This window comes from Hermetia illucens, chromosome 1 (genome assembly GCF_905115235.1).
Source record: "Hermetia illucens chromosome 1, iHerIll2.2.curated.20191125, whole genome shotgun sequence".
Classification (NCBI taxonomy): Eukaryota; Metazoa; Arthropoda; class Insecta; order Diptera; family Stratiomyidae; genus Hermetia; species Hermetia illucens.
In genome coordinates, this window is record NC_051849.1 from 208,502,914 (window position 1) to 208,530,192 (window position 27,279).

A 27,279-nucleotide genomic window follows, 5' to 3' on the forward strand; every position below is an offset into this window, starting at 1 on the left:
ATCTGAAAATCTCAGTGACGTAACTATATGGAATCTAGGCTCCAAAATACATCCCATTCTGATGTATGCACAAATAAAGTTATAAAATATATTGTATATTCCCATGTTTTTGAAATTTACCGGAAAGCCCCCCCTTAAGTTCATCCCCGAAGTACCAAATTTGATACCAGCACCGGCGATATTATAGGACATCATTCTGAACTTTGAAGGCACTCCGACTATTATTAACAAAGTAATAGATGGTCAAGGTTAGATCAATTGACCTACGCACAAACATATACTCGTATATGTATGCATCGTCGTATGTACGAATGGAAAATCTTCTCACATAAGATGAACACAAAACCTTTATATCCGAAGCGCCCAGCTTCCGGTATCCCCACTTGTTTTTATATATTTATAAATTATAACTTTGAAATCATTTATCCCTTTCTGCCTTGCTATGGAGTTGTTTATTTGTGAGTCAGACAATCTTCTTTATGACTTTTAACACTTTGTTTTGAGGACTTCCTTTTTCTCCCCTCCTCATTAGCCCCGCAAAACTCTTACAAAATGTAAGGACAGGCTCCAAACTAATGGCCTGAAGATGCCAAGGAAGGGAGGCCTTAATAAACATCTGAGGCAGAAGAAACAGGGATCGAGACTGTCGTGAATCTTCCCTCTCGATCGGGTACTCGGGTCCGGAGATTTAGGGCTCCACGCGCGGGGTTCAGCCGTCGTTTTATTCTTTCAATTCCAGATTGTAGCTCGGGTTTTATTTACTTCGTTAGGCTCGCGCGAATTATGAAGAATAACACGTGATGGATCGAAGCGGTCAAAGGATCACTCCTGAGTCATCCTGAGTATCCTTCCCACAGCCACCTTAGTCCACTCACAAGAGATGAGCAAACATTAGCCCACGTACAGTCAGAAAAGAAAAGTGCATGAACACAAATGTACACGTCAATACATATGACCCTATCCGCCGGCTGGGGTCGCACCTGATGAAAGATCAGGCAAATTCTCCCAGCTCCGACTGTCTGTAGCAGACGATTTACTCAGAAACGACTGAACCAAATGTCAAGAATTTTGGTGAGTTGGTGTAGTCTGTGAATCGTCTACATATAGCAAGTGACGCCATTTTCTGCTGAGTTTGAAGTGGGGCTGGCCATTCGAAAGAGGGTGTACATTTTTTTTCCACAGAATGTGATTATGTAAGGCATCAATTATGGTGAATTGATAATGGACTCACGGTGGACGCTAGGAAAACTGGACTAGTTATGTTTATTGGGAACATCCAGTAGGGCACCTATATGCTATCCAGCTATCCAGAGGCGGAAATGCAGTTGGTACAAATAGTCAAGTATTTAGGAGTACACTCAAACTCCTAGCTAACGTGGAAGTAGCATATCCAGGAATAATATCAGGAAACCTGCAGATTGCTCTGGTCTTGTAGGACTCCGATAGGTAAGACCTGGGAACTTTCACTCGAAGCTATCTTTAACCTACCCGCTAATCATTTGGAGGTGAAACGGAAAGCAGGCAACGACGCATATATACTGGATACAATTGGAACTTGCAAAGGCAGCTAACCATGCGTTCATTTGGAAATTCCAGGACAAACATCCGTGTAAAAACATACACTGTCGTAATCATCAAAACAAAAGAATATGTAGTAGATGAATGGCCATGAGGTTTTTCATATTAGATTTAATAATCTTCACCGATGGGTTAGTCACGGAAGACGGTTCGAGCGCAGGAGTTCTCTCGGGTAATCCGATTATGGAACTGACTATATTCTAGGGGGAGATTTCCATCTCATTGGCAGCAGAAGAATGTCTGCGATAAAAATGGAGTGGTCGTACCATTTGAATTTTTGCCAACACTCGGACAGCCTTATCAACATTAAACACCACCGACATGTCAAGCCAGTTGGTGTGGAGTGATCATCAGGTGCTGCTGAAACTTGACTGTTTGAACGAAGCATTCCTGATGTGGGTGCCAGGGCACTCAAGCATCACTGGTAATGAGGAGGCTGACAGACTGCCTCGCCAAGGGTCTGGATCCACAATGATGGAGCCAGAACCAGATTTTGACATCCAGCTATCCACTGTCAAGTCTATTCTGAAGGGTAAAATTGCAAGGATTCACGCTGGAGAAATTTGAACTGTTGCAGGCAGGTGCAAATCCTTGCGGAAGAACCTGGGGCGGTTAGAGCGGCATTTTTATTGTCTTTCAAGAAGTGGGACATGAAAACCCTAGTAGGTCTTTTAACGAGACACTGCTCCTTAAAATATCATATGGAAAAGTTCCCAGTGATGGTTTGGGCTATATGCAGCCAATGTGAGGAGGAAGAAGAGACGGTCCTGCACTTCATATGCATGCTGCGAACACTGTAGGCGGGAAATAATTAAATAGACGATTTACGGGGATAGTACAATTGGATAAATAAAGGCCTGAGTACTCGGAGCTGCGCTTCTCCCCAGTAATCCAAACTAAACCCTTTATATATTGCAAATGTCACCATTTTGTGTCGACTTAACGACTTCGGTTTTGATTTGATAAACGACGATTCCTGAACGAATTCACAACGATAATTTCGTTATTCCTGACGTGCCTGCAGATATCTTGGGGATCAATTTTAATCGATAACTTTTCTACAAGATTTCTGATGACTCTTGCCGACGAAGCCTCAAGATGGGTGAAGGCATTTACATTACCGAACACATTGTATAAAATGCAGTCAAATCCGATGTGCCTAATGAAGGAGCTGATTGGATTGTACGAAGGCGCAGGCTGTTCTACTCGTCACTTCAAGTTGGAGACCATTATGTGGGAAAAGCTTCATTACACGGACAAGTGGCTTATTACTGCACCGAGACTCCCGAGTCCGCGCATACAATATGTGCTGGCACTCGAAAGGAGATTGTTTTATCCGGGGCTGGTCTGTTGTCTGTGCCCCTGAATGCAGCGTCATAGTAAAACAGGTCATTCTCTCGGCAGAGCATGAAACCTTTGGGTAAGTCCACGAAGTATTCACGAAGAGTAAGCCAATCAACGCAATTGGCTTGATCGAGTCAACAACTGAAAAAAATACAACTGGGATACCGCAGGGCAGTGTCTTGCGCCCAACACTGTTTCCATTGTATACCAATGATATACCTTGTTGTAAAGAAGCCAAAATAGCGACATTTGCGGACGACACTTCCATCCTTATCACGGGTGAAAATACGGAAGAAGTAAAAATAAAGTTACAAATAGCTATTGACATTGTAGAATGGAACACTCACTCACTCAACTCACAAACAAAAAATAGAATCCAGCTAAATTCATCATAAACGGACAAGATGTGCCACACAGGCTAGTTGGGTCAAATATTTAGGTATGGGTATGACACTCGATGCTAAGCTCAGCTGAAAAAAAAAAACACATCCTTAAAAAGGAGGACGAGCCTAACACTAGATATAGACAGATTTACTGGCTATTGGGGAGGAATTCCCAGCTGATCATCGACTACAAGCTGTTAATTTATAAGTAGATCCTAAGGCCCATATAAACATACGGCATCCAGCTCTGGGGATTTCCCAAAGAATCAAACCTGAAGGTCCTACAAACATTCCAAAATAAAGTGTTTAGAAGCTTAGTAGACGCTCCCTGGTTCTTTTGTTAAGAAGATCGATCTGCATAGGGACCTGAAAGTTTAGTGAAGTCATCAAAGACCAAGCAATTAAACATAGCCACCAGGTACGATCAAATGAGAATAACGAAGTCCGAAAATTGACTGACATGATATAATGAGACGACTGAAAAGAGTAAAGCCAAACGGCTTGCTAGAAGGATGCCTAAAAATATAAGCTACTGAGGAACAGCCAGTTTCTCAGCGCAGTCAACCAAAGTGTTGGGATGAATCACAAGGTCTTCTCCCAATAAAAATGGAACCTAAATATGCAAAGAAAGCAACAGTGATCTGCCCAGAACTGAGGAGATTTAAATCTTTCGAATCAACGCTATCAGCCAATGGAGAACTGCATTATGAAATTGCTTCCCACATTAACGCAACCTGGATGAAGTGGCGTTCCACAACTGGTGTTCTTCGCGATCGACGTATCAAGGAATTTCTCAAATCTAAAGTTTACCGCAATGTCGTCCGTCCCCTCGCTCTCTATGGTTTTGAGTGTTAGCCGACTATAAAACGCAATGAGCGGCGTTTTGCGGTAATGGAGACGAAGATATTGCGTTGGGCTAGTGACATGACACGTTTTGATCACATCCGGAATGAGGATATCCGCGATCGATATGAAGTTGCACCGATCGTTGAAAAACTGCGAGAGAGGAGTCTTCGATGGTATGGTCACGTAATTCCGGCTGACGAGAATTCACTTGCCAAGATTGGCCTGAACATGGAAGTCGATGGTAAACGATCAAAAGGTCGACTGAAGCAATGGTGGCTTGATAGGCTGGGTGGTTATTTAAAAGCCTCGAGATTGCATCCAGATCAAGCATTTGATAGGGCTAAATGGTGAGGCCGATCACGACGAGTTGAACTCGCCTGCGAACGGGAGAAAGGCTGAAGAAAAATAAGAAGAAGATGGAGATGAACGTAGTGTATTCTGTATTCGTGGAACTTCCTATGACCAGAATAGGATTTGAACTCGGTGCACGCGTACGATGGGCTGACCATTTCGATTATTTTATCGTTATAAGTGTATCAATCAATTGACCTATTTCCTCTTCCAGAGTATACAATTTATTTTACTGTCTTAAATCTATAAGTCCAAGTAATTTTGACTAATTTCATCAAAAATTTGAATTACATTTTCCAAGATCCCCTAATTAGATTATCGCTCAATGACAACATGCAATACATCCGCTGATCAGCTTGATGACCCTAAATCCACCTCATTCAAAATTACCATGTTTTCCGGTGCTCAAAGCCCAATACGTAACCGTGAAATGTACATTTTAGGTGAAAGCTATCTATCCACCAGGTGGGTCATTTAGGTGCTGGTCGCCTATATTTTTTGCTGATATCGATATGTCGCAATGCCTCGCCAAAATACAACTATGCCGTCTACCCATTGCGCCGTGTCGCCCAAAAAACCAATTCATTCACAAAACAGTTTACTCCGTTCATTCTTCATATGAACGTAAAAGTTTTTCTTCAAATTATATTACTCCAGCGTACGGAAATGGTGGCCTAATCAATAGACATTAGTGTACCTGGCCTGTACCTGGCCGACAGGTCTTTTATTTCAACTTGATTACACCCATATCGACAGTCTTGGTATTTTCGTCAAAATTTTGATTGCATTACTGTCATGCAGCTGGATATGTACGTATGTTCGTACCCAGAATCACATGTAAAATAATTTGCTATTGACGCGATCATAGTTTATTGAAGATCGCGTGATTGTGGTGATTAGATTTCCAAGAAAAAGATATCAAAGGGGTTTTTTTTGAATATTTTTAGATTAGGCAGCTGGTGATGTCGCCACGTTGAGTCGCGTGTTTGAGCTTTATTTTTTTATCAATTTTTCTGGTTTTCCATTATTTTGACCCGATTCGGGGATTAAAAAAGCTGTAACGGTTCGATATTGAACTGTAATAATGGACCTTGCACATTTTTTTGCTATCCACACTTTGATATCCATGATCAAGTCTATGATGTCTAATAAATATGAAAATAATATCGCGTTTAATAAGTTTCGTGAGAATCAAAAGGAGCCGCTATCTACCCGTCTACCACAATTTGATCTTTACGACCGCTCAGATATGACCAGTCTCTCCAAGCATATCTTTGAACTGTTTACGTGGTTGCAATTAGACAAGACTTTTGGTCTTTTCTCCCCTAGCCTCCCGCACGTACTTAGTACTTCAACGATTTAATCTAATCTTCAGTGAACGCTTCCTCTTCAATAAGCTTTTCCACCATATTCACTCACAAGAAGCCTCTTTCCTATATGAACAGACATCCTCGCCAAGCCAACCCCATAAATATCATCACATCACCCCATTGAAATGCCATTATCATTAAATTATAAGTAGGAACATTCTCAATCTTAAATAACTTCCGCAACTTCATAACATTCAATTCCACCCAAATCAGGGGCCAATTTTCGTCCTTGTACTCATTTATCAACAAGTAACCAGGAATCAATGCTGCAATTGTCAACGATATTGCCGTTGGTTCCCCACGCGCCGTTAGTTAAACGCTCAATCGTAAAAAAGGACGTGCCGCCAAAGTTAAGTGTATGCACCCTTAAGGATATTTTCAACCCTTTCCTTACTATGACATGTGGAATGTCTTCCGCTCTATGAGTATACGTTTAGATTGAATGTGTTTTTGAAGGCACCCTTCTGGTAGGGAATTTAGATGTTACAAAAGATAAGGAGCAATAACCACATCATCATCATCACTATACCAGCTCGTGGACGTCATCTTCGCTTTTTTGTGTCATAGGGTATCCTTTTGAAAAAGGGTTAAAGAAGAAACCCTTTCGCTTATGTTTCTTTTTATTGATAGAAAGTGCTAGGCCAATTGGTTAATACATGTCTTGATCTTCACGTGGAAATTGATTGATATCTTTGAATCTTACAGTTATCCTGGGTACCAAAACTGCATATGCATAAACTGCACTTGAGCCGGAGTTGCCTAAGAAAAGCTACTTCAATTGAAAAATCCTTTATTTTCAAATTGCGTTTAGAGCTTTCAAACCGAAACAAAATACCAGTGGAATCATCTTCGTAGCTTTTGAAACGTAGTCACTTTCTGTCGAATTGTCAAGGAACTAGGGGACCCGTCCCACCAAGTCTGACACTCTGCGAATTCGAGGAATTGCCCGTGAGTGGGGTACCAGAGCGACGAATATAAGGGGCCGCAGTCTATTATATGCCTTTGCACAGTTTGATATAATTCTGGCTAACGAAGGTTATGTAAACTCCTTTCAGAAAGGGGGGTCTGCCTCAATCGTAGGCTTAACCTTTGGCACGTGGTATGTCCTGGTGCGTCAGCAAGGCCTACACTCACAGCGATCACCAGGCAATCTTCTTTGGGCTATGGAAGGAGTCATCGGGCAGAAGACCATCATGCCCGAAACCGAGAAAGATGTTGGGCTGGTCTGCTAAAGCTGTGGATGAGTAGACCTTCATATAGATGTGGTTAGATCAACCGAATAAAGCAGATGCCTTTACAGAAAGAGCTGTCCATGTGGCTCAATGCATCGCCAGTAGAAGACCAAATTACTGGTGGAATACTGAACTGGCCAGTTTTCGATCAACCAGTCACCGAACTGGAAGAGCGGCTGAGAGGGCGGTAGGAAGAATCGACTAAAGGCAAAAACAGTGCACTTATAAGGAAGCCCGCAAAAGCCTCAAGCTCACCATCCTATGGAGCAATGGGGGAATGCTTTACGGAGATTTGTTCGGAGCGGACCTAAACCCATGGTGGAGCAGCTACAGAATCGTAATGCGGCGATTCAGAGGGCGATCATCTCCGCAAATCACATGAATTTCACTCTTGTTAAAAATTATCCAGGGATTTCCTTAACAAGAGGAGGGCACTGATAGCTTCCAACGAGGAGTCACAGAGGACCCAGAGCATGTATTGTTCCACACTGTCCAAGGTTTGTGAAGGAAAGTTAGAACCTAGAGGAGACTCCAGGAGAGATACTCGTAGCAGAAAATCTGGTGCGAAGAATGTTAGAATGTCAGGGAGACTGGGATGCGATCAATTTCATGGAAGTATCTCTCCAGAGCAAACTGCGAAAGGAAGAGCAGACTAGAAAACCGTGGTTACGTACGCCGCGTAGAGACGAAAGGGGATCAAGCTAAATGAGTTGACTCCACCCCTTGATGTAATACCGTATGGTGGTTCCACGAGGCTTGGGAGGAGTCGTAGGTGGTTTTCGTGGATAAGAATCCCACACGCTGGCGTGTGCAAGCCAGTGTCTTTTAAAGATTTCAACCTCCTCAAAAAAAAAAAAAGCAAGGGGACGCCTTTTGATTTGGTTTACGATTGTGGATCATGGATGTTCTATGTGCTGAATCTTAGAATGTAAAAGAGCCCTGCAAGGTCAACCACGGCCTAGGTTTCCAACGGGTTCCCTTAATATAATAATATATCAATATACAAACGCATCCTGAAGCTACCTTGGATGACTCTAGCTTGGTCCAGATTTTCGATATCTTATTCGACAGGAAGTCTCTACAAGGATTTTCAGAGAACCGAACAAGCTGTATATTAGGTGATCCTTCAAGCAATTTGAAGCTTCTTAGTTGCCAATGGCTGAGAGGTCGCGGGTTTTACAGTACTAAAAGCGTATTAACTAAAAAATTAACCTGAAGTTGTTAATTTTTCGTATCACATTTGATGGCCCCAGCGATCGTCTTTTTCGCTTTTGATTAACTGTCCTCTCGGATGAGGAGGGGCTCTTCCACTCATCCGGAACCTTAATTAGCAAAGGACCAATATCTCTGACCAATCCCCGACAGAGAGTCTGATGTATTGCTTTTGGTTGTTGTCACCCCCTAGTATAGACTCCCTTGAGCCCTGCTAACTTCCGAAATCGCAATCAATATTGGTTACACAAAAAATGCCTCGGCGCCAATCCTTCGAGGTCATCAGGATTTTTCGAGATCCTAATTAGAAATCCCGAGATCTGACAATCCTTTATTTTGCAGAGCGTAGTCGTAAATTCATCGAATGTTGAAATGAAATTCGTTTCGTTGAGCATGCCCTTCAGGTGTTTTTCAACTAACTTCACCATGGCCAGAGCCTCTTGAAATGTGACATCTCAACAGACACAAATTTCTAGATTGTATCACCTTTTGTAGATATAGTTGTATCTTCTATAATTGATTGCTTGTTCGCACGAAATTGATACCAGGATCACTATAAATCTCGGAGTAAAGACCACTTCGCATAAAGAATCTCCTTAAATTTTGCCAAGAAAATTTACACAGGTAAGTCGCTTACTAGCTCCAAATGTACAGCAAATACAACCTTTTAGAAGAGTAGTGGACCCGGTTTTGGCCATCCGCTTCCATAAAGAAAGTCTATTTCACAGCGCAAACAGGAAGGGATAGCGAGGAAACTGTTCCCATTTGTTGTTGAATATAACTGGTCATGTTTCCAACATATGTCCGTAACTCCGGTCATTCCGCTGGGTAGAGTATTTTAATGCGCTTCCTATATTATCGAGGATGGAACGTGATGATTTTGAGACAATAGAATCAGGTGCTAGTCATAATTTTTAACGTCATCATAATCAACGGCGCAATAACCGGTATCCGATCTAGGTCTACCTTAATAATAACTCCAGATATCCCGATTTTGCGCCGAGGTCCACCAATTCGATATCCCTAAAGGTTGTCTGGTGTCCTCACCTACGCCATCGCTCTATCTTAGGCTTTCCGGGTCGGATCATCCTCAGCGGTACAGATTAAGTGACCTGCCCACCGTAACCTATTGAGCCGGATTTTAGCCATAACTTGACGGTCATGGTATCGCTCATAGATTTCGTCTTTATTTAGCCTACGGAATCGTCTATCTTCATGTAGGCGATCAAAAATCCTTTGGAGGATTCTTCTCTCGAACGCGGTCAAGAGTTCTCAATTTTTCTTGCTAAGATTCCAAGTCTCCGAGGAATACATGAGGACTAGCAAGATCATTATCTTGTACAGTAAGAGCTTTGACCCTATGGTGAGACGTTTCGAGCGGAACAGCTTTTGTGAGCTGAAATAGGCTCTCGATGAAGGCAGTTTGTACGTTTACGGTCGTTCTTACCTTGATGTCGATGTTGTCAGCATAGGCCAGTAGTTGGGTGGACTTAAAGAGGATCATACCCGCCGCATTTACTTCAACATCACGGATCACTTTTTTTCAGTGACAGGTTAAAGACGACGCATGAAAGGGCATCCCCTTGTCTTAGACTGTTGTTGATGTCGAACGATCCCGAGAGTGATACTCCTGCTTTTATCTGGCCTCACACATTTATCATCATCAACGGCGCAACAACCGGTATCCGGTCTAGGCCTGCCTTAATAAGGAACTCCAGACTCCCGGTTTTGCGCCGAGGTCCACCAATTCGATATCCCTAAAAGCTGTCTGGCGTCCTGGCCTACGCCATCGCTCCATCTTAGGCAGGGTCTGTCTCGTCTTCTTTTTCTAGCATAGATATTGCCCTTATAGACTTTCCGGATCAGATCATCCTCATCCATACAGATTAAGTGACCCGCCCACCGTAACCTATTGAGCCGGATTTTATCCACAACCGGACGGTCATGGTATCGCTCATAGATTTCGTCATTGTGTAGGCTACGGAATCGTCCATCCTCATGTAGGGAGCCAAAAATTCTTTGGAGGATTTTTCTCTCGAACGCGGCCAAGAGTTCGCAATTCTTCTTGCTAAGAACCCAAGTTTCCCAGGAATACATGAGGACTGGCAAGATCATTGTCTTGTACAGTAAGAGCTTTGACCCTATGGTGAGACGTTTCGACCGGAACAGTTTTTGTACGCTGAAATAGGCTCTGTTGGCTGACAACAACCGTGCGCGGATTTCATCATCGTAGCTGTTATCGGTTGTGATTTTCGACCCTAGATAGGAGAAATTATCAACGATCTCAAAGTTGTATTCTCCTATCTTTATTCTTCCCGTTTGACCAGTGCGGTTTCATGTTGTTGATTGGTTGGTTTTCGGTGCTGACGTTGTCATGTAACCACAATATACGATAATTGCGAACCATGAAGCTTACAGCGGTACCTTTTGAGTAATCCTTAGTATCTTTCAGAAGAAGATCGGCCTAGTCAATTTCTGATTGCCAAATCTTTTACACCAGCAGTTTCTTTGAATAATGGAAGTACCACCAGTACCAGATTCTAGCTCTGGTAACTCGTCTCTATGGGCCAAAGTATCTTCCGGAAAAGCATCTTCTTCTTTTGAACCATTTAGTCCCTCAGATTTTATTGTACAAAACTTCGTGGGTGACTGATGCGTTGCTCACTGGAAAACAACACAACCAGAGGCAGGAAGCCGCAATCGAGATCGAAGATCCCCGACTGATCACTTTGCTAATCGATGCTTCCCCTGTCTCAGATATTTATGAAGCGGCCTTTGGACATTTGGGATTGCTACCTTGACTTGGCATCTTCAGGTCATAAAAATGGTGAATGCCCCTGATCACCCCTGAATAAAGGTTGGTGGTCACCCTTCGAAGTTACTCCAACCTTAATTGTGCCGCTTCTTGTAGGAAAAAGTAGTACTAGGTGTTCACCGAAACTTCTGGATTCTTCAAACCATGAAGATATTCTTGCGTCCGATAATTGCGATGGATGCAGTAAGTTTATTAGGGAAGGTCGATATTGCTCTCTCCTTCAAGCGTACTTACTGCTCAAACTGAACGTAGGTCTACCACCAGCTGCAACCAATAGCCTTTCGATCCTCTGATGTTTCCCAGGTGTTGGTATGTCTTTCACATGATGCTAATAAGGCTGAATGATTGCGCTCCACAATTCGTATTTCGGAGTCCTCGTTTCATTGCTGTTAGCACGGACACCTGACATATCAGTTGGTCGTGCTGTCTAGTAACTCCGTGCGATATAGCAGGTTGTTCGACCGCCTTGTTTCCTGGTTGACTCTGCAAGCCTTGAGTACTCTTAGCCAACTTTGATGAGACAGCTTTCTCTTTTATGTAATGGGTTCGCTCCATAAAATTCGGGCAATCTAGATTTCCACCAAAGTCTTCCCAAATCTCGCTGTTGCATCGTTCGAGAATCTCCCACAGGTCGAGGACCTTCTGCAGGCGCTCTAGGTAATGGTTGAGGGTTATTCTGGACGCTTCTGCTGTGAGGTAGGCGACTCAATTTGCTTCCCAACTGCTTTTTCGAGGTTGTCGAATCCATTTTGTCGTCCACTTTGCGGTGGATTGTGCGTTACATGGAAGCTCTTACCAGTCACTACGATACATTTTGAAGGAATTTGGAAAGCGGCTATATCAACGAAAGTCCTAAGTTGAAAATTTATTGCAATGTTGTCCGCTCTGTTCTTTTTATGGTTCCGAGTGTTGGCCGACTATAAAAGACAATGAACGACGTTTCGCGGTTATGGAGATGAAGATGTTACGTTGGACCAGTGGTGAAACATGCGTTTATCAAACCTGAAGTGAGGTCATTTGTGATTGATATAGAGTTGTACTGATCGTGGAAAAAATTGTAAGATAGGCATCTTCGATGGTATGGTCACGTAATGCGCGCTAACGAAAATTCATTTGCGAAGATTGGTCTGAACATCGAAGTCGATGGGATGGGCCGTAGCAACGGCGGCTTGATACGCTGGATGGTCATTTGAAAGCCTTGCGACTATATCTAAATCAGCCCTATGACAGAACAAAGTAGCGCCACGGATCAAGATGAGCCGACTTCGCTTCTGAATGGGACAAAGACTGAAGAAGAAGACGAAAATTCGATGAGACGTACATTGTCCCGACATTCGAGGAGTTTATAATGAACTCTAAGCGTCAGACCCCTCGTAACCACCACTGCTGCAACTCGAAGACTCCAAGCTTTCGTCAACACCTGTCTATTATTGATCATGGGAATGCGTTGGGTTGCCACTATTGAAAACGAAGAATTTGGTCGGTGCACAGGAGGTGCGACAATGGCATTGTTGGCTATGCCATGCCGTGGAATCCACTCTCACAGCATGATCGACGAGTGGATTGCCCCAGGAACACTTAGTGCAGAACAGTAGAGAAGAAGTGCGAGCATCTCCGGAAGTTCTGGGGGGAGCTTAATCACATTTCAGCGAACCGTGGACGATGACGCGTAGGTGTAGTTGATGTTCTGTACCCCACCAAGGGGTAAATGGGAATCATATATATACAGCATAGAATATCAACATCATATTCAAGTGAATGGGATACAGTGCGCCGACTATACCCACGTGACTTCGTTGTCGATTTGTCGAAATGAGCTGCTATTCTCTAGGTTCTCCCGAGAAGACTACAGTTCTCCTCTACTATTCTATGCCAAGTATTTCTAGGGTGACCCACCCATCGGCCGCTCTGAGAAGGTGGATTTCATTGAACAGCAAGGCCAGGAAAGGATTTGTTGCCCTTTTTTAAAGTGTACCCTAACCACTGCCACTTCTGTTTTCTAATCAACACACCCAATGTACGCTGACGTCGCTCTTCGTTTGAGATTGGGTCGGATCAGAGAATACTGGCAGCGACAGGTGTTAACTTAGTCTTGAAGTCTTTGATTAACACTCTCCATATGCTGTTCCTATAAAAGAGCATAGAAAGAGGATTAGAACCACTTTAACTTGATGTTGACATTGAGGGATCTGTATTTCCAGAGACAAAAGAGCGAAGGCTGATCCTCCGGGTCGGGTAACATCAAACTTGGCACTCACGACGGCAGGAACAACGCTATTAAGATTCATTAATTGGTCGACGTTTTCGGTGTCCAACCCGTTAATACAAATAGGAAGAAGGCTGATATTTATCCCCAGTTCGAATCAATCTGCCTCCTCCAAATCCATGGAAATTTGGTCAATGTGCGCTGAGAAAGCAAACAGATGTCATCAGTATAGTTAAGACATTTCTGGAAAGATGTTATGGTTCATTGAAGCTACCACGACCTCTAGACAAAGCAGCATTGAGAATTTCCAAAAAACAAGAAGGAATAGAATCGATGGCAGAAGGCAAATTTTGTTCGACTCCGCAGTGGACTTTGAATTCTTCCGAAATTTTACCTCAATGCAGGATATGACATTTATGACTTACTAGCAACCTACAAATGGAGCCGTCGTGTCCTCGTTGGGATTGAAATCCATAAAACCTTCTATAATTGAAGAGCCGAGCCTCCGGTTTCCAAACTGAACCTTAATAAAATTACCTCATACTCGTTACACTCTAGTCTGCAATTTTATCCATGAGCCCTGAAAAAATGTTACAAACGAAAAATTTAGTCGGCGTACAGGCCAGATACCGAACGCGATTTGATCGGAGGGCGAAAGTGGCAGTGGGTAGGTCACACATTAAGGAGGGGAGACAATTGTGTTGTTGGATAAGCCATGCAGCAAAATCAATTCTCACTAGATGCCCGACGAATTGGTCTCCCCAAGAGCACTTGGCGCAGAACAGTTGAGAAGGAATGCGAGCGTCTCGGGAAGTCCTGGGAGGAGCTGAAGCGAATTGTATGTAACCGCGAGTAATGCCGGGTATGTGCGGTTGACACATTATACCCTACCAAGGGGTAAATGACAACCATATATATTAAAAAAATGTTAATGGTGATGGCCAGTAGTTTTAATAAAAACGGATATCCTGCTTTGACACTGGTTTTCCGAGGTTCGGAAGCATCAACAAGAATGGAAAGAAAGAGGGTTTAGTCAAGCAGATTTTCCCACACAAATTGTGAAAAATTTGGTTAATCTAGTAACACAACTCACAGTTAAAGGTAACTTACCTAGAAGTTGCGCATGTTTCTCATGTTCCTGCCGTCGATTCTCCATTTGCTGAGTCCTGGTCGAACCACTGCTGTCATCACTTTGCGGAGACTTATTGTTACGAGACATTTCACTATCTGCATTGCAATTTTTCAGCAATTGATTATTATTATTGTTGTTATTGTTAATACTGTTCACAATAAAATTATTATTTTTTAATTGGACACTTTTTGGAAACTCGATATCACTATCCGTTCCGTTGGTGCTGTAGTAAGCATGGCGGTCACTTAAATCTATTCCGTCGGTTTCTTGTAACGATTTCGGACTAGCTCTAACCTTTGACATGGTAAAGTCCAGAGGCTGGTCACTACCCCCGTGGCCGTTGCTGGTTGAGGTGTTCCCCACCATATGGCGATGACTGGGCTGTTGATTCCGAGCGGCTATAAGAAGGGGCATGTTTCCGGTGATTAGGCTGGTGGTTGCTTTCTTAATATTACCATAAACTCGTGCCAGTTGAGGTGCGATTGAGCATTCAAACCTGAAAAAGAAAATCAAATGAGACCAATCATATGTACACATATCTACTTACGTATGCAGTAATTAAAGTACTTTGATGATTATACAATTTAACTGGGTGGTGTGAAATTCAGTGCAATAACAGATAATGGAAAGTTTTGGGGTTGCGGAGACTTCTCCGGTAAAAGGGCAGTAAAAGCATTGTGCTGGTCCTCCGGTTGTGGGGTTTTTATTCCCTCTACATTGACATCTTCATTCATAAGTTACGCTGGAGTCATAATTTTGAATTTGCTAAACTTTGAAAGAAGCCAAACATGTCTCTGCCATACCAAACGGAGACAACGTCCCAAACGATTACCAACAGGTAAAGGTGCAAACGTACATTATAAGGTAAAGAGCTCCTTCTCACGTGCTCGCGCCCTCACACAATGGTCTCATTATAATGTTTATTTCCATAATGGGTAAATTTTCTGCAAATTAGGTAATTAAGTCATTATACTCGTGTGCGATAATTTGCTTCATGTCATGATATTGGCCTGTCAAGGAGGCGCCTCAGACAGGAATAAACAGAAGGAAATATCCAGTCACCAGGGAGGATTGGAATTGGCAATCTTTGGAGTTTTTTTCGTAGTCAAGGCTTGCATGGCATCAACTGAACAAAGAGAGCTGACGGGTTTTGGTTGGATACCTTTGAGATGGGGGACTCCGGTGGGTAGTTGACGACAGCGATGTGGCTGGTGATAGTTTTGAAGTTTGTAAATTGCTAAATAAACATTCAAAATGACTAATTAGAATAATGGTTACGTGATGTTTATGAGGTTTGGAGAAGTAATTTGTTCTCTGTGGAGAGACATGAATAATGGATTCATCAAAGCAAATTCGGGGTTATGATTACCATTAGTGCTAATAAATATCGAGGAACTTCGGACCGGATTTTGGTTGATAGTAATTATGACATAATCGCACCCATTCAGGAGAGGTTCCTCAATTCTTCGATTTCCACCAATGACAAAGCCGGCAAAAAATAAAACGCAGGAAACCACGTTAAATGCTACGGGCGAAGGTGCGTTTAGAAGGAGTAATCCGGCCAAGACTCCTAGTGAAAAGAGCCCTTGCCCGGAGGAACTACCTTTAATCCAATTTGGAGCTAAAATAAGTGAGCTGCCCAGGTTTATTTAGGACAGGCGCAACCTGCACCAAGTTATCAAAAAAATGGTCAGAGGAAGAATGACATCCCAAAGAAAAGCTGAAATCTGTCACATGCGACCCAACTGACACCAAACCATACTGTTAGCGACCTGCCATCAAAGAAAAAGGTTCGGGGGCAAGATGATTTTTCTAGGGAATTAGCAGACGCCTCAGAGGAAAAAAAATACACTAGCAGTTCCCAAGAACGGAACTAAAAGTACACCAGATAGAAAACCTGTGCGCCAAATGCGAGCCTCAGCAATGGAAGAGAAACCTAAGGAGAACAAAAATGGTGGATGGCCGAAAGTCGTTAACAAAACGGCGAAAAAGAAAGAAAAAGTGCGAATTCGCCCAAAACAAAATGTTACTTCCAGTAAGGGTAATTTGTCACACGTGGAGATTTTTAAAAAAATGTCAAATCTGATCCCGACCCGAAAGATCTGGGTGAAAATGTCAGCAAAATCCGAAGGTTTAGGTTGAAAAAATCCAGCTTGAACAAAGTCGACGGCTTTCGCACCCAAGTGACGAACTTGCTGGGGGAGATTGTCACAGTTCCAGCCCAAAAGCACGATACCTACGTTACAATGCAAGGATCTCGACGTAGTGGCATCCAGAAGAAGCTCCTGTCATACAAAATGATAATAACACCCATCCTATGCTACGGATTTGAACCATGAATCCTAACACAAACTTCCGGTCAATATCTTTCGGAAGAGGGTTCTGACGAAAATAAAAGAAGCTAAATCAGAGGATGAATGAGATAAAACCCTCATTTGATAACCCTGAAATCTCCAAACATGTAAATACCTAAAAGAGTATTCAAAGAGAATTCAGAAGGACAAAGACCAGTAGGAAAACCCCGAAAACGCTAAGCTAGGCTTCTGTTGACAAACACGGCGTATCACTACTCGGACTTTAAAACTGAAGGCACGAATGATGGACTGAGATGGTTTTTTTTTTTGGGAGTTGGGTAGGTGAATGCGTTTACGCACAGTGTTGGACTCCCGCAACAGCACGCTGGCAGCCTACCAACTAAACACCTCCCTGTCATGAGAGAACTAGCCTGGAATCGTTTGACACATTACTTCGGGCTAGCCCTCCCGCTCTCCCGGCTTTGAGGGCCATCAAGTCAGGGAATTCCTTTCACCAACGGGAGGGGAGGAAGGGAGTTGTTGTTAGTCCAGGGAACCCCTTACCATTCGACCCCTCTGCCGGTCGAGTTCAATCTTCTTCGTAGTAAGGAGAGCCCGAACATAATGCGCAATACGGTTCCAGCTGCCAGCGCTCTTCAGCATCTCTCTGACAATGTTGTCTGGAGAGAGCTCATCTGTGTCTGCATAAAGCCGTCTCACCTCTCGCAAGAGAAAAAGGTGTGTTCTGCGTCATCCGCCACTCTATTGCAGAACACGCGATAGTCAGCTTTGCGGTCCTTAGCAAGGAGGGCAACGGGGATCACTCCCGTAATCACCATCACAGCCGGTTCGGAGACGGTGCGATAAACTCCCCGCCTCTGCATTTGAGCGAAGCGTTTACGATGTACCTCCTTGTCAAGGGCATCAGCCCATACCTCCGCACCATAGAGAAGGACGGACTGCGTTGCATGAGGAGACGTCTCCTAGTTGATATAGGGCCGCCGATATTCGCCATTAGCCGACTCAAGGCCGCGACTCCTGCTGCAGCCCTGTCCGCGGCTGCTTTGATTTGTTCGAAGAAGCTCATCTTCGAGTCGAGCACTAAACCAAGGTATTTAATCGCTGGTTTTGACTCTATTGCCAACTCGCCGATCGAAGTGGGACGCAGGGTCGGGATCCTCTTTCTGGTCAGGATGACTACATCGGTTTTTTTCCAGCGCAACGTTGAAACCGTGAGCAGTCATCCATCCGCTTACCCGTCACATCAATATGCCAAGTCTGCTTTGCGCCTGTTCAACAGTGCGTCCGGCAACAAGTGCCGCAATGTTGTCTGCATAACCGACCAGGCGCGACTCTTCGGGCATATCGAGTCTCAGCAGACTATCGTAGGAAGCGTTCCAGAGGTCCGGCCCTAGGATGGATCCCTGCGCTACTCCCGTCGTGATTTCCATCCTCCTCTGGCCCTCTAGCGTCTCATAGAACAGGGAGCGGTCTTTCAGATAATCCCTCAATAGCCGCAAGAGATAGCTTGGCACGTGAAAGGAGTTCTCTAGTGTGCCTAGCATATCTGTCCATCTTAGGGAATTGAAGGCATTTCGGACATCAAGCGTTATGAGGTGCACTATCCGTCGAGATCGGCGGCTGTGTGTCCCGGCTCAATTAAACGCACCTACGACCTCCATAACAGCATCCACTGCAGATTTCCCTGTTCTAAACCCGAACTGCCTTGCGGATAAGTCCCCTGCAGCACGGATCGCTTCAGCGAATCTACCCCTGATGAGCTTCTCGAGCACTTTTCCGGCCGTGTCAAGCATACACAACGGTCGGTATGCAGACGGAAGCTCCGGGTCTCCTTTACCCTTACTGATCAACGCGAGTCTGGCCACTTTCCAGCGACAAAGAAAAATGCCCTCCTTCAAGCACGCGTTGAACGCTTCGAGCAGCAATTCTGGCCGTTGGCGGAACACCAGTTTGTAAACTTCCGCGGGGATGCCATCAGGACCTGGCGCCTTCCTGTTTTTCATAGTGGGAACCGCTTCTTCGAGTTCTCCCATTGTGAAAAGGGGGCAATCCTCGACGCTTTCCGCGCTATTTACATCAACCCGTACAGGGTGTCTGGGGAACAATGCCCGCACAATGCGGTCCATCTGATCGGTGCTCAATATGCAGGGCTTCCGCAGAGCCCCGATTTTCCGAGTGACAAGCTTATAGCCAAGATTTTGCCAGCCGCGAGCTTTGCTTTTATTTATAGCGCTGCAGAGTCTCTTTTTTGCTGATCTATATTGTGCCTTTATGGCACATGCCTCCTCGTTGGCGTACAAACGTTATGCCAAACGGCGGAGCGGATCGAGATGGTTGGAGGAAGGATATCCTGCAGGCCAAGATCCGAAGTGGGATGCAGACCCTCATGGACGATCTTCATAGCTCTCCCGATCAGTGATATCGTAGTTCGCAATCAATCTGCAACTTGCTGGTTCTTGGAGTTTACGGTCAGTTTTAGAAGCGTACCACGTTTTGACTGAGATTTTTTCCTTTCAGATAGACTTGAAGTTTCATTGTCGCAGGCCCAGTTCCTACTTCCAGTAACATTTCTGATTCCAATTGACAGCTTTTGGAGGTGATTGCAGTTTCGTTGCCTCTGGTCTTAAACTTGGACAGAGGTTCCTGACAAGTCGAATTTCACTTTCGCTCATTTTATAGCTTTCTTTTGTATCTGGACTGCAAGGGCCCGTTCCAGTGGTTTTTATTGTTGTTATTTATTTGAAAAACAGATTTTTTTTAAATATAGAGCGCGGAATAAGTTGCTCTCTAAAATTACTATTGCCCGTTATTGAGAAGATAGGTGGGTTCAGGACCAATCTATCTTCAAACAAAAGTTGTTTTTATTGACACTGTTCTGCTAGCTAGATTTGAGTTCGGACTTCGTCTCGTGTTACGTCTGTGAATGATTTATTGCTGTCGGTACTCAGTGTTTGACGCAGTATTGCCTTCACGCGTGGGCCTACGAGAGTGACGGTAATTTATCGTTCGCGGGTTATCGCCATCCTTGGCGCCATGGTGAGAGCCATTAGGGTCCTCTATAATACGTCGCTGGAGGAGGAAAGAGGTCCCAAGCAAAAGCCGAAACCTGCCATTCCAACAGTATCGCAGGCGACCCAAGTGACACCGAACGGTAGTTTTAGCAACCTGCCAGCAAAGAAAAAGGTCCAGGAGAAAGACAGTGATCTTCTACGGAATCAGCAGGCGCCCAAAGGAAAAAAAAATACACCAGAATTCCTAAGAATGGAACTAAACGCACGGAAGGTAAAAAGCCTGCGCTTCAAGTGCAAGCGTCAGCGATCGAATGGAAATCTAAGGGGAACGAAAATGGTGAATGGAGGAAGATCGCTAATAAAAAGGCGAAGAATAAAGCAAAAGTGCAAAAAATGCCATATTGCCAATGTGTGAAATAGGGACCCCAAATGCCTATTGGGAACGGAAGGAAGGGATGACTGATATATTGCTGGAAGTGGTGAATGCCCAGAATTTAGGAAGCCGTTGATAGCTATTATAAAATTAGGTCTATTCAAATAAATCTCAACCATGGCAGGGTCGCTCAGGATTTACTTCAACAGACCACTTATGAATCGCTGATAGAAATTTCCATCATAAGTGAACCCTACAGAAACCGTGGCGGGGGTGTATGAGTCACAGACTCAACTGGTGAAGCGTCGATATGAGCTGTGGGGCTGGCAAGCTATGCAGTGCTCCATGAGTCAATCGACCAGTGGCTTCGTGTGAGCGAAAATAAGTGGCGTGTACGTCAACTGCTACGCCCCACCCAGTCTCATATTGTCGGAATTTGAACACATATGAAACAACCTTACTCCCGACGAAAGAGGATGAAGTCCAAAGGTTATTACCGGTGACATTAACGCTTGGGCTGTCGAATGGGGAACCAGATAGAGATGGGGGCCGGAGTCTATTAGAGGCTTTTGCCCAGTTGGATAAATTTTTGGGCAATGAAAGCGATGCAAGCATTTTTCGCAAATATGGGTATTCTTCAATCATAGAACTGACCTTCGGTAGGTGGTATTTTCTGACATGTTATCAAGGACCACACCAAACGATCACCAGGCAATCATCTTTGAACTAAGGTGCGAGGTACAGGGCATGGAAACATGACATCCAAGCCGAGCATCAGGCTAGTTTACAAAAGCATGGGATAAGGGAAGCTTCTTGGAAGTGGGGCTAGACTCCACCGAGAAATCTCTCCACGTGACAGAATGATGCGTCCATGCCTAGGAAATGCTCATTCCCCAGTAGAAGACCCAATTACTAGCAGAGTAGTGAATTGGCCAGCCTTCGATCATACTGCCACCGAGCTAGACGAACGGATATCTACAAGTAACCCTCCAAAAACTTCAAGCTTGCCATCCAGCGTAGCAAGAGGGAATGTTTTAAGGAGCCCTGCTCGGAAGCAGATCCAATAATCTATGAGGAAGCGCCTATAGATTTGGGATGGAACGGCTTAGAGACCGTTAATGTCTGCGGATCACATGCCCTACCCTCAGTCATGAGACCAGCTGAAGTGATGAAATCAAATAGCTTCTCTCCTCTTGGATTGCTTGCTTGGCTACTGGTCCAACAAATATGTTGAGCATTCGCATCGGAACCTATTAAGAGTTCGAGACCATTTGATTCTGCATACGCTACCAAATCCCTTAGTTCTTGCGTCGGTGGATCATAGGATAAATCATAAGGTATAGTATCGTAGAAGACCTTAGTCGCCTTTACTGATCGAATGCCACAGATTCTATTAAATCAAATCCATGGCTTTTGCACCAGAAAAATGTAGGGGCAATCCTGCAGCCTTGTTAGCCTCGCTGCCAAAGGTTAAGGGAGGCTTTAGCATAGTGCAGGTTAATTTAGCCTTCTTTATGTTTTTCGATATAAACTCTAATGTGTAATGGAAAACTGTTAGAAGCGTATGCCACGGTCCACGCCGCACTTGGAGGTACAGCAGTTCCCATGTCCTCATCCATGAAAAATCCCATCTCATCTCGCAAAGCATTCGTCTGTTTTCCACTTAACACCTTGACTGGTTTGTGGTGTCCGGTTTGCACAGTTTTGATCACTCGAGCTGACATCAAGTCAGTTCCGTTCACGTATCTGGCTTCCCTTTCTTCCGGCTGTTCGTTGAAAGGTGTATGAGAAGTTACTATCAGGTAGGATTCACTTTGCAATCCCTTCATGAATGCGAACCCCAATACGGGGGTTTCGCCACTGTATGCACTATCCTCCGCGCGCAGTTCCATGGTGGGAGAGCGCACCAAAGATGCTGCAATTTTCTCTATATTGTGTGAGTTGAAGACCATTATTGTTCTTCGCTCTCAAAATGGAGATGATGCTTTAAAATTTCGTGATATTATTGAATTTCAATCTATTTAGGAAAAACCAGAGCACCATATTGTGACCTCCCCTGGGCACATTCAGACTCTTTTGGTCCAGTTCGAATACCAAGTTCAAACCCTCCACGCTGATAGATTTGTCCTTCCAGGCATTCATGAACTTTACCTTCCAGTGTCCAAAGTCCATGCCTGGATCCTGTTCACCCAGCAGCGGAGCATGCGGATGATGTCCTCTGCCTTCCTTCGGGGGCCCGGTAACCAACATCCGATATGTTCTGTCCTGCGCAGCTCAGTGTTGACAACTTGGGCCAACCGCCAGAACTCAAAGCCGGGACTGCGTGCTGGAGCTACTTTAAGGCAGCTTCGTCAGTGCACTTCAAATGAAGAAGCCCATCTGGAAAACTTTGAGTGTTAAATCCTGGCTTCGTTCTAGGCTGCAGCATTTTTTTCCAGAGGCATTCCTGGAAGATGGTGGATTCTCTCTCTGACATTTTGCCATCCTTGGACGAAACTCCCACGGCAGCGGTCAGAACTGAGGCTGCCGGTTGCGCATATGTCCTCTTCCTTCCTGCTTTGGTGTCCGAATTCCTATGAGCTGATTTTACCTTCCGGCACACCGGTCCTAATCCCCGTAGGATGCGTACATGTAAGCCCTGGCGTGGAACACAATAGAGCGTTGGCAACGACAGATGTGATGGTCTTACTCTTTTTGCGCGCATAACCACTGACAAAAGAGTCTGTTGTATCCAGTGTGGATCTCATGTGATCAGTTTATCCCCACCTTCCACCGAAGATTCTGCTACCGCATCTAGTGGTACAGCTACGTCCATGTTCTCATTCCCAGGATGCCTCATCTTCCTTCGCAGTGCCTTCCTCCGCTGTCGGCTTGGGGTCTTTCCAGATACACGCTGTGCGGGTCGCTTCAATACATTTCCACATACCGGCGGTGAACCAGTGGCGTCCACGGCACCAGCTTTTCTTTCTTCCGCTCCTCCCAGTAAGGGTAAAGGAGGCAGAGTTCAGCCTTTAGTCTCCCCTCCTTAGTGGCCGAAGTTTCCTTCTGCCAAGCCTTCCTCTTCCGTTTCTGGGTAGATTTTGGCTGCAGTAACGCAGACGAAGTCGAAGACGAAGTCGAATTTCCAGTTTCTCCAAAGTTGAGGGTTTCCGTACTTTCCTTTCTGGCTGGCTTTGCCGTAGGCACGAAATGCAAGCTTTCCTCTGAATCGGAAAGCATGCCTTCTATAGATTTATAACATATGGGGGGGGGGGAGGGTTATGAATGCGTTGAGGACTCCAAAATCCGCGATTGGGTCGCGACATGATTGGTCATGGTCGCGGGTGGATTGGAAGTCTGTGACTTATTATCACTTCGAGAGTTTAAATCCTTCGTTTCCTTATTCATATTCAGAGAAGGGCACTGACACATTTCAGGGATCTCTGAATGTGGCGACAATTCCTGAAGTAACCACAGACGAGCTGTTGACTTGGACGGCAGCAGAAAGGAGGTAGTGATTTTCTGGTAAATTACAAAATTGATATTCATTGATAATATTCTTTGCTGTTGTTTAATAAGGAGAGACATCCAATGAAATTTAATCTGGAACCTTGAATAAGCGCTGAAAACAGTTTAAGATGAAGACTAGTTTTGGTAATATCCGTACACTCTACGACAGCGGTGTTGAGGTTTCCTAGAATAAGTACTTCCTAGAATACAACGGAGGAAAAAGGTCTCCCATCAGTGGTTAGACATGGAAACTGGGGATTTATACTCCTGAAGGGATAAGAAGTCAAAGACTTGGGATCCATCCGGACCTGTGAATAATCGAATTCGGTCAAGCCCCGAATTTTGAAAACACCCTACGTGACGGACAAGCTTACCTTCAATGTAAACCTTGCATGTAGTGCATGGGGTGGAATTAACCAGAAAGGAGAATACGGGAATGGGAAGTATTATAAGACAACTCAAACCACCCTAATCCCAGTTGTAGGTTCGTTTGTTGTCTCGACTTAGGGCAATCATTAAGGATGTTTTGGAGGCGGAACAACGCTCTCCAACCCTGCGAAGATATCCGTCGTTGATTGACTTCTAGCTGCCTGCAGTCATGCCCTTCCGCCCATACTGATTACTCTGGAAGCTCACCCACCCACTGTATAGACTACTGGTGCTCTACGTCAACAGCAAATCAACTCAGATAAAATTTTGTTTAAAAATTGAGGGATTCCTAATTCCGCCATCCACTGAATGGCAGACCGGACCAGTTGGAAAGCAACATGCTTTCGCGGTTATGGTCCACGGAACCCTCATCCTTAGGCAAGCACCCAAGATGCAAAATTTAAGACTTGCGGTTTCGTCTAGGGCAGAGGCAACTCATGAGACGCTGTCTCAGGCCTAAAATTTTACAAGGCGGATTTGTGTTCGTTATAATTCATACACATGACGTGTTTTTGAATTAAGAAAAGGGAGCAAATACCATCTTTGTAACCATTTCGGTCACGCTGCTCCCAAGGCAGAGGTGAGGCAGGGTCTGATGAGTTGATTCTGCCCTGGACGAAACCGCAAGTCTCAATTCAGATAAGTTCTTGCGGTAAAGTTCGCCGGAATAGAGGAGATATTACCAATAGACCCGTATTTTACCGAGTGGGAAACCTAAAATCTTCTACCTTACAGGAGAAATTCCACTTGTTAGGTGAACATACCGTTTGCTGTGGGTTGTAGCCCCCTCCCACCTCAGGAACTGGCGTTTAAAATTAAGCTTTACCGGTTTGGCACCAAAATAGTCCCACTTCGGGGGATCATGACATTTTATTCTATTCTTTCCACTTTACATGAGAAGTTATATTTGCTAGGCAAACACCCTCATACACCGTTTGCCTGGGTTGCTTCTAACTGGTTATGGGAGCTGAATCGATTTCATGGAAGCCAGTGTTGGATGGCAACCAAAGGAGCTTTAGTTCAGCTGCAAGAACTTTGTTTCCTCTGTGGATTTTTTGGAAGACCACCTTAAATTTGAAATGTGATTTGTGTTGCCACAGGATCTTTCACATCTTTGAATTCTTCATTGTGAATGTTCTGGTTGATCTGGACCTTGAAGTATGTTAGAGCACTTCATTCAAGACTGTAACGGAACACTAGGTGGTGATGTGGTTAGCATTATGGTCGTCCTTCATTATTATCCTGATGTGACGCATTTGCTCATTCATAGTTGAGGCGACTGGTATCCTATATCCAGTCACCCCTCTGCTTCTAGTGGGATTTGAATCAGGTTGTTCCGAAGAAGTCGCTTAACAACTGTATAAGAATTGTGATTCAAATTTGCTTGCCTTATGTTATCGACGATATGATATTTAATGAGGTCCTTCCTTGAATTAGCAGCACCTCCACGAGCCTCGTCTTTGGTGTTCGCCATTGTAGAAAAAATATAATATGAGGGTCTTAAAGATTAAATCAACTCGTATCAAGTCGAAAATGAAACCAACGATAAACTTGGAGATAATAATGCAAAAACAAAAACAATGCACCACCATGAATTACTGCATCAAAGAGCATTTATTAACGTGTATCAGAAATTTTACGAGTGTCTGTTTGAATTAGATAATACACCCGTCAATCAACTGTACGCTGTCGCTTTCTATTCACAAAAAATAGAAGATAGTCTCATTGATACTTAGATTATCCGAAACCGCGTTAAAAATACAGCATAAGCCGTCTTCTAATCAATCAATGGACTATGCCTTCTTCTTTTCGATAAGAAAATTTTAACAAACAAATTAACTGATTATATCTGAATTACTGGAAAAAGCTAAACATGCCACACCGTCAACACCTCCACGAACAAAAACAACAATTAGGCCGAAGCTTTGAGATTTGGTTGTGCCGATTCAAGAAAATCTGAATGGGTAACTTTTACACGTGAACCTTATCACTGCAAATTTAGCAACATTTTTGATAACATGCATTTCTGTCTGCAGCATATGGATTCCTAGAAAATTTCCATTCTCGTTAAGTGAATCATAAATCAAAATAGATTTTTGATTTAGATTTGAATTTGGAAATATTTTTTTTCAATAGGTTGTACCATAGTCTGCATGGAAAGCCCCCAACCGATAAGGGGGGGGGGGTCAATTTTATGATCGTTAATGATTGTGAAGGCTTTTATCTTAATAACCACCACTGGTGGGTTATTCCTTAAATTTAAATTTGTTTAGCATGATAATGGTGAATGGTCTGATTAAATTGTTATTTGTTATTTGAAAAATTAACGTCATTTGGATGATAATTGACAATATGAAGAGTTATCTGCCAAGTGGTGTATATTTGAAAAATTAATCTATAATTACTTTTTTATTATGTTATAATGTAAAATGGCAGTTTATCGGTTGGCGAGGAATAACACCTGTTTTTTTTTAATTAATTTTGTATCTTAAGGGGAGATCTCAGGATGAAAAACAACAACAACAAGGAGGGGATGCAGAGAATACCACAGAGGAAGGTCTTCTCTTTCTAGCAGCATTGAAGAATTCCACCCGTCACTTCTTCATTAAAAAGTTATGGAACCTCAAAATGCGGCTATTTTGATGTCAAAACGGTGAACACTACGCCAGAAAGGAGCGGTTCTCTTCCTTATCAAAATAAGGGCGACCGTTTTCCCTTAAAAAGTTGTGGCGCCTGAAAAAGTGATCATCATCATGATAAATTGTTATATTCCAACCCTATTTGAGGTTACGTCTCTATGGTTTAACGCGGGTACCTGTCTCGGGAATTTTACCCCCCTTAACTCCCCATCAGAGCCCCGCTGCAACAAGCTACGACGGTACCAATCTATACCGAGACTAAGACCGAACTAAGGATTACGGATTCCGTGTTGAAACGCAACACCACGTCGAGGTCCGAAGGTCTCTGTTCGCTTGAACGTAACTACAACCCCCATGAAGCTGCCACTAGGAGGCCAACCGCAACAACCGAGCTGAGCGCACACACAAAAGGAATTCTCTTGAAGTATGTGAATTCAGGGGTTATCCACTTCAGATGAGTCCCTCCAGACTCGGGTCTGATCGCCCTAATTAGGCCTTTGGAGCATTCACCTGCTGCATCACGGCCAGCAAGCCAATGTGATGCAGCGTCTTCC

The 27,279-nt window shown here is 44.0% G+C and overlaps 1 protein-coding gene across 1 annotated transcript in view; it reads right to left on the minus strand.

Moving 5' to 3' along the window:
• The window catches only part of LOC119646131 (myb-like protein Q), a 162,902-nt gene that overhangs the window by 116,556 nt on the left and 19,067 nt on the right, over positions 1-27,279 (minus strand). Inside the window, exon 2 of the mRNA XM_038046480.1 lies at positions 14,448-14,965. Coding sequence (XP_037902408.1) covers positions 14,448-14,883 — 436 coding nt within the window. The 5' untranslated portion in view covers positions 14,884-14,965. The remainder of the gene's footprint in view (positions 1-14,447; positions 14,966-27,279) is intronic.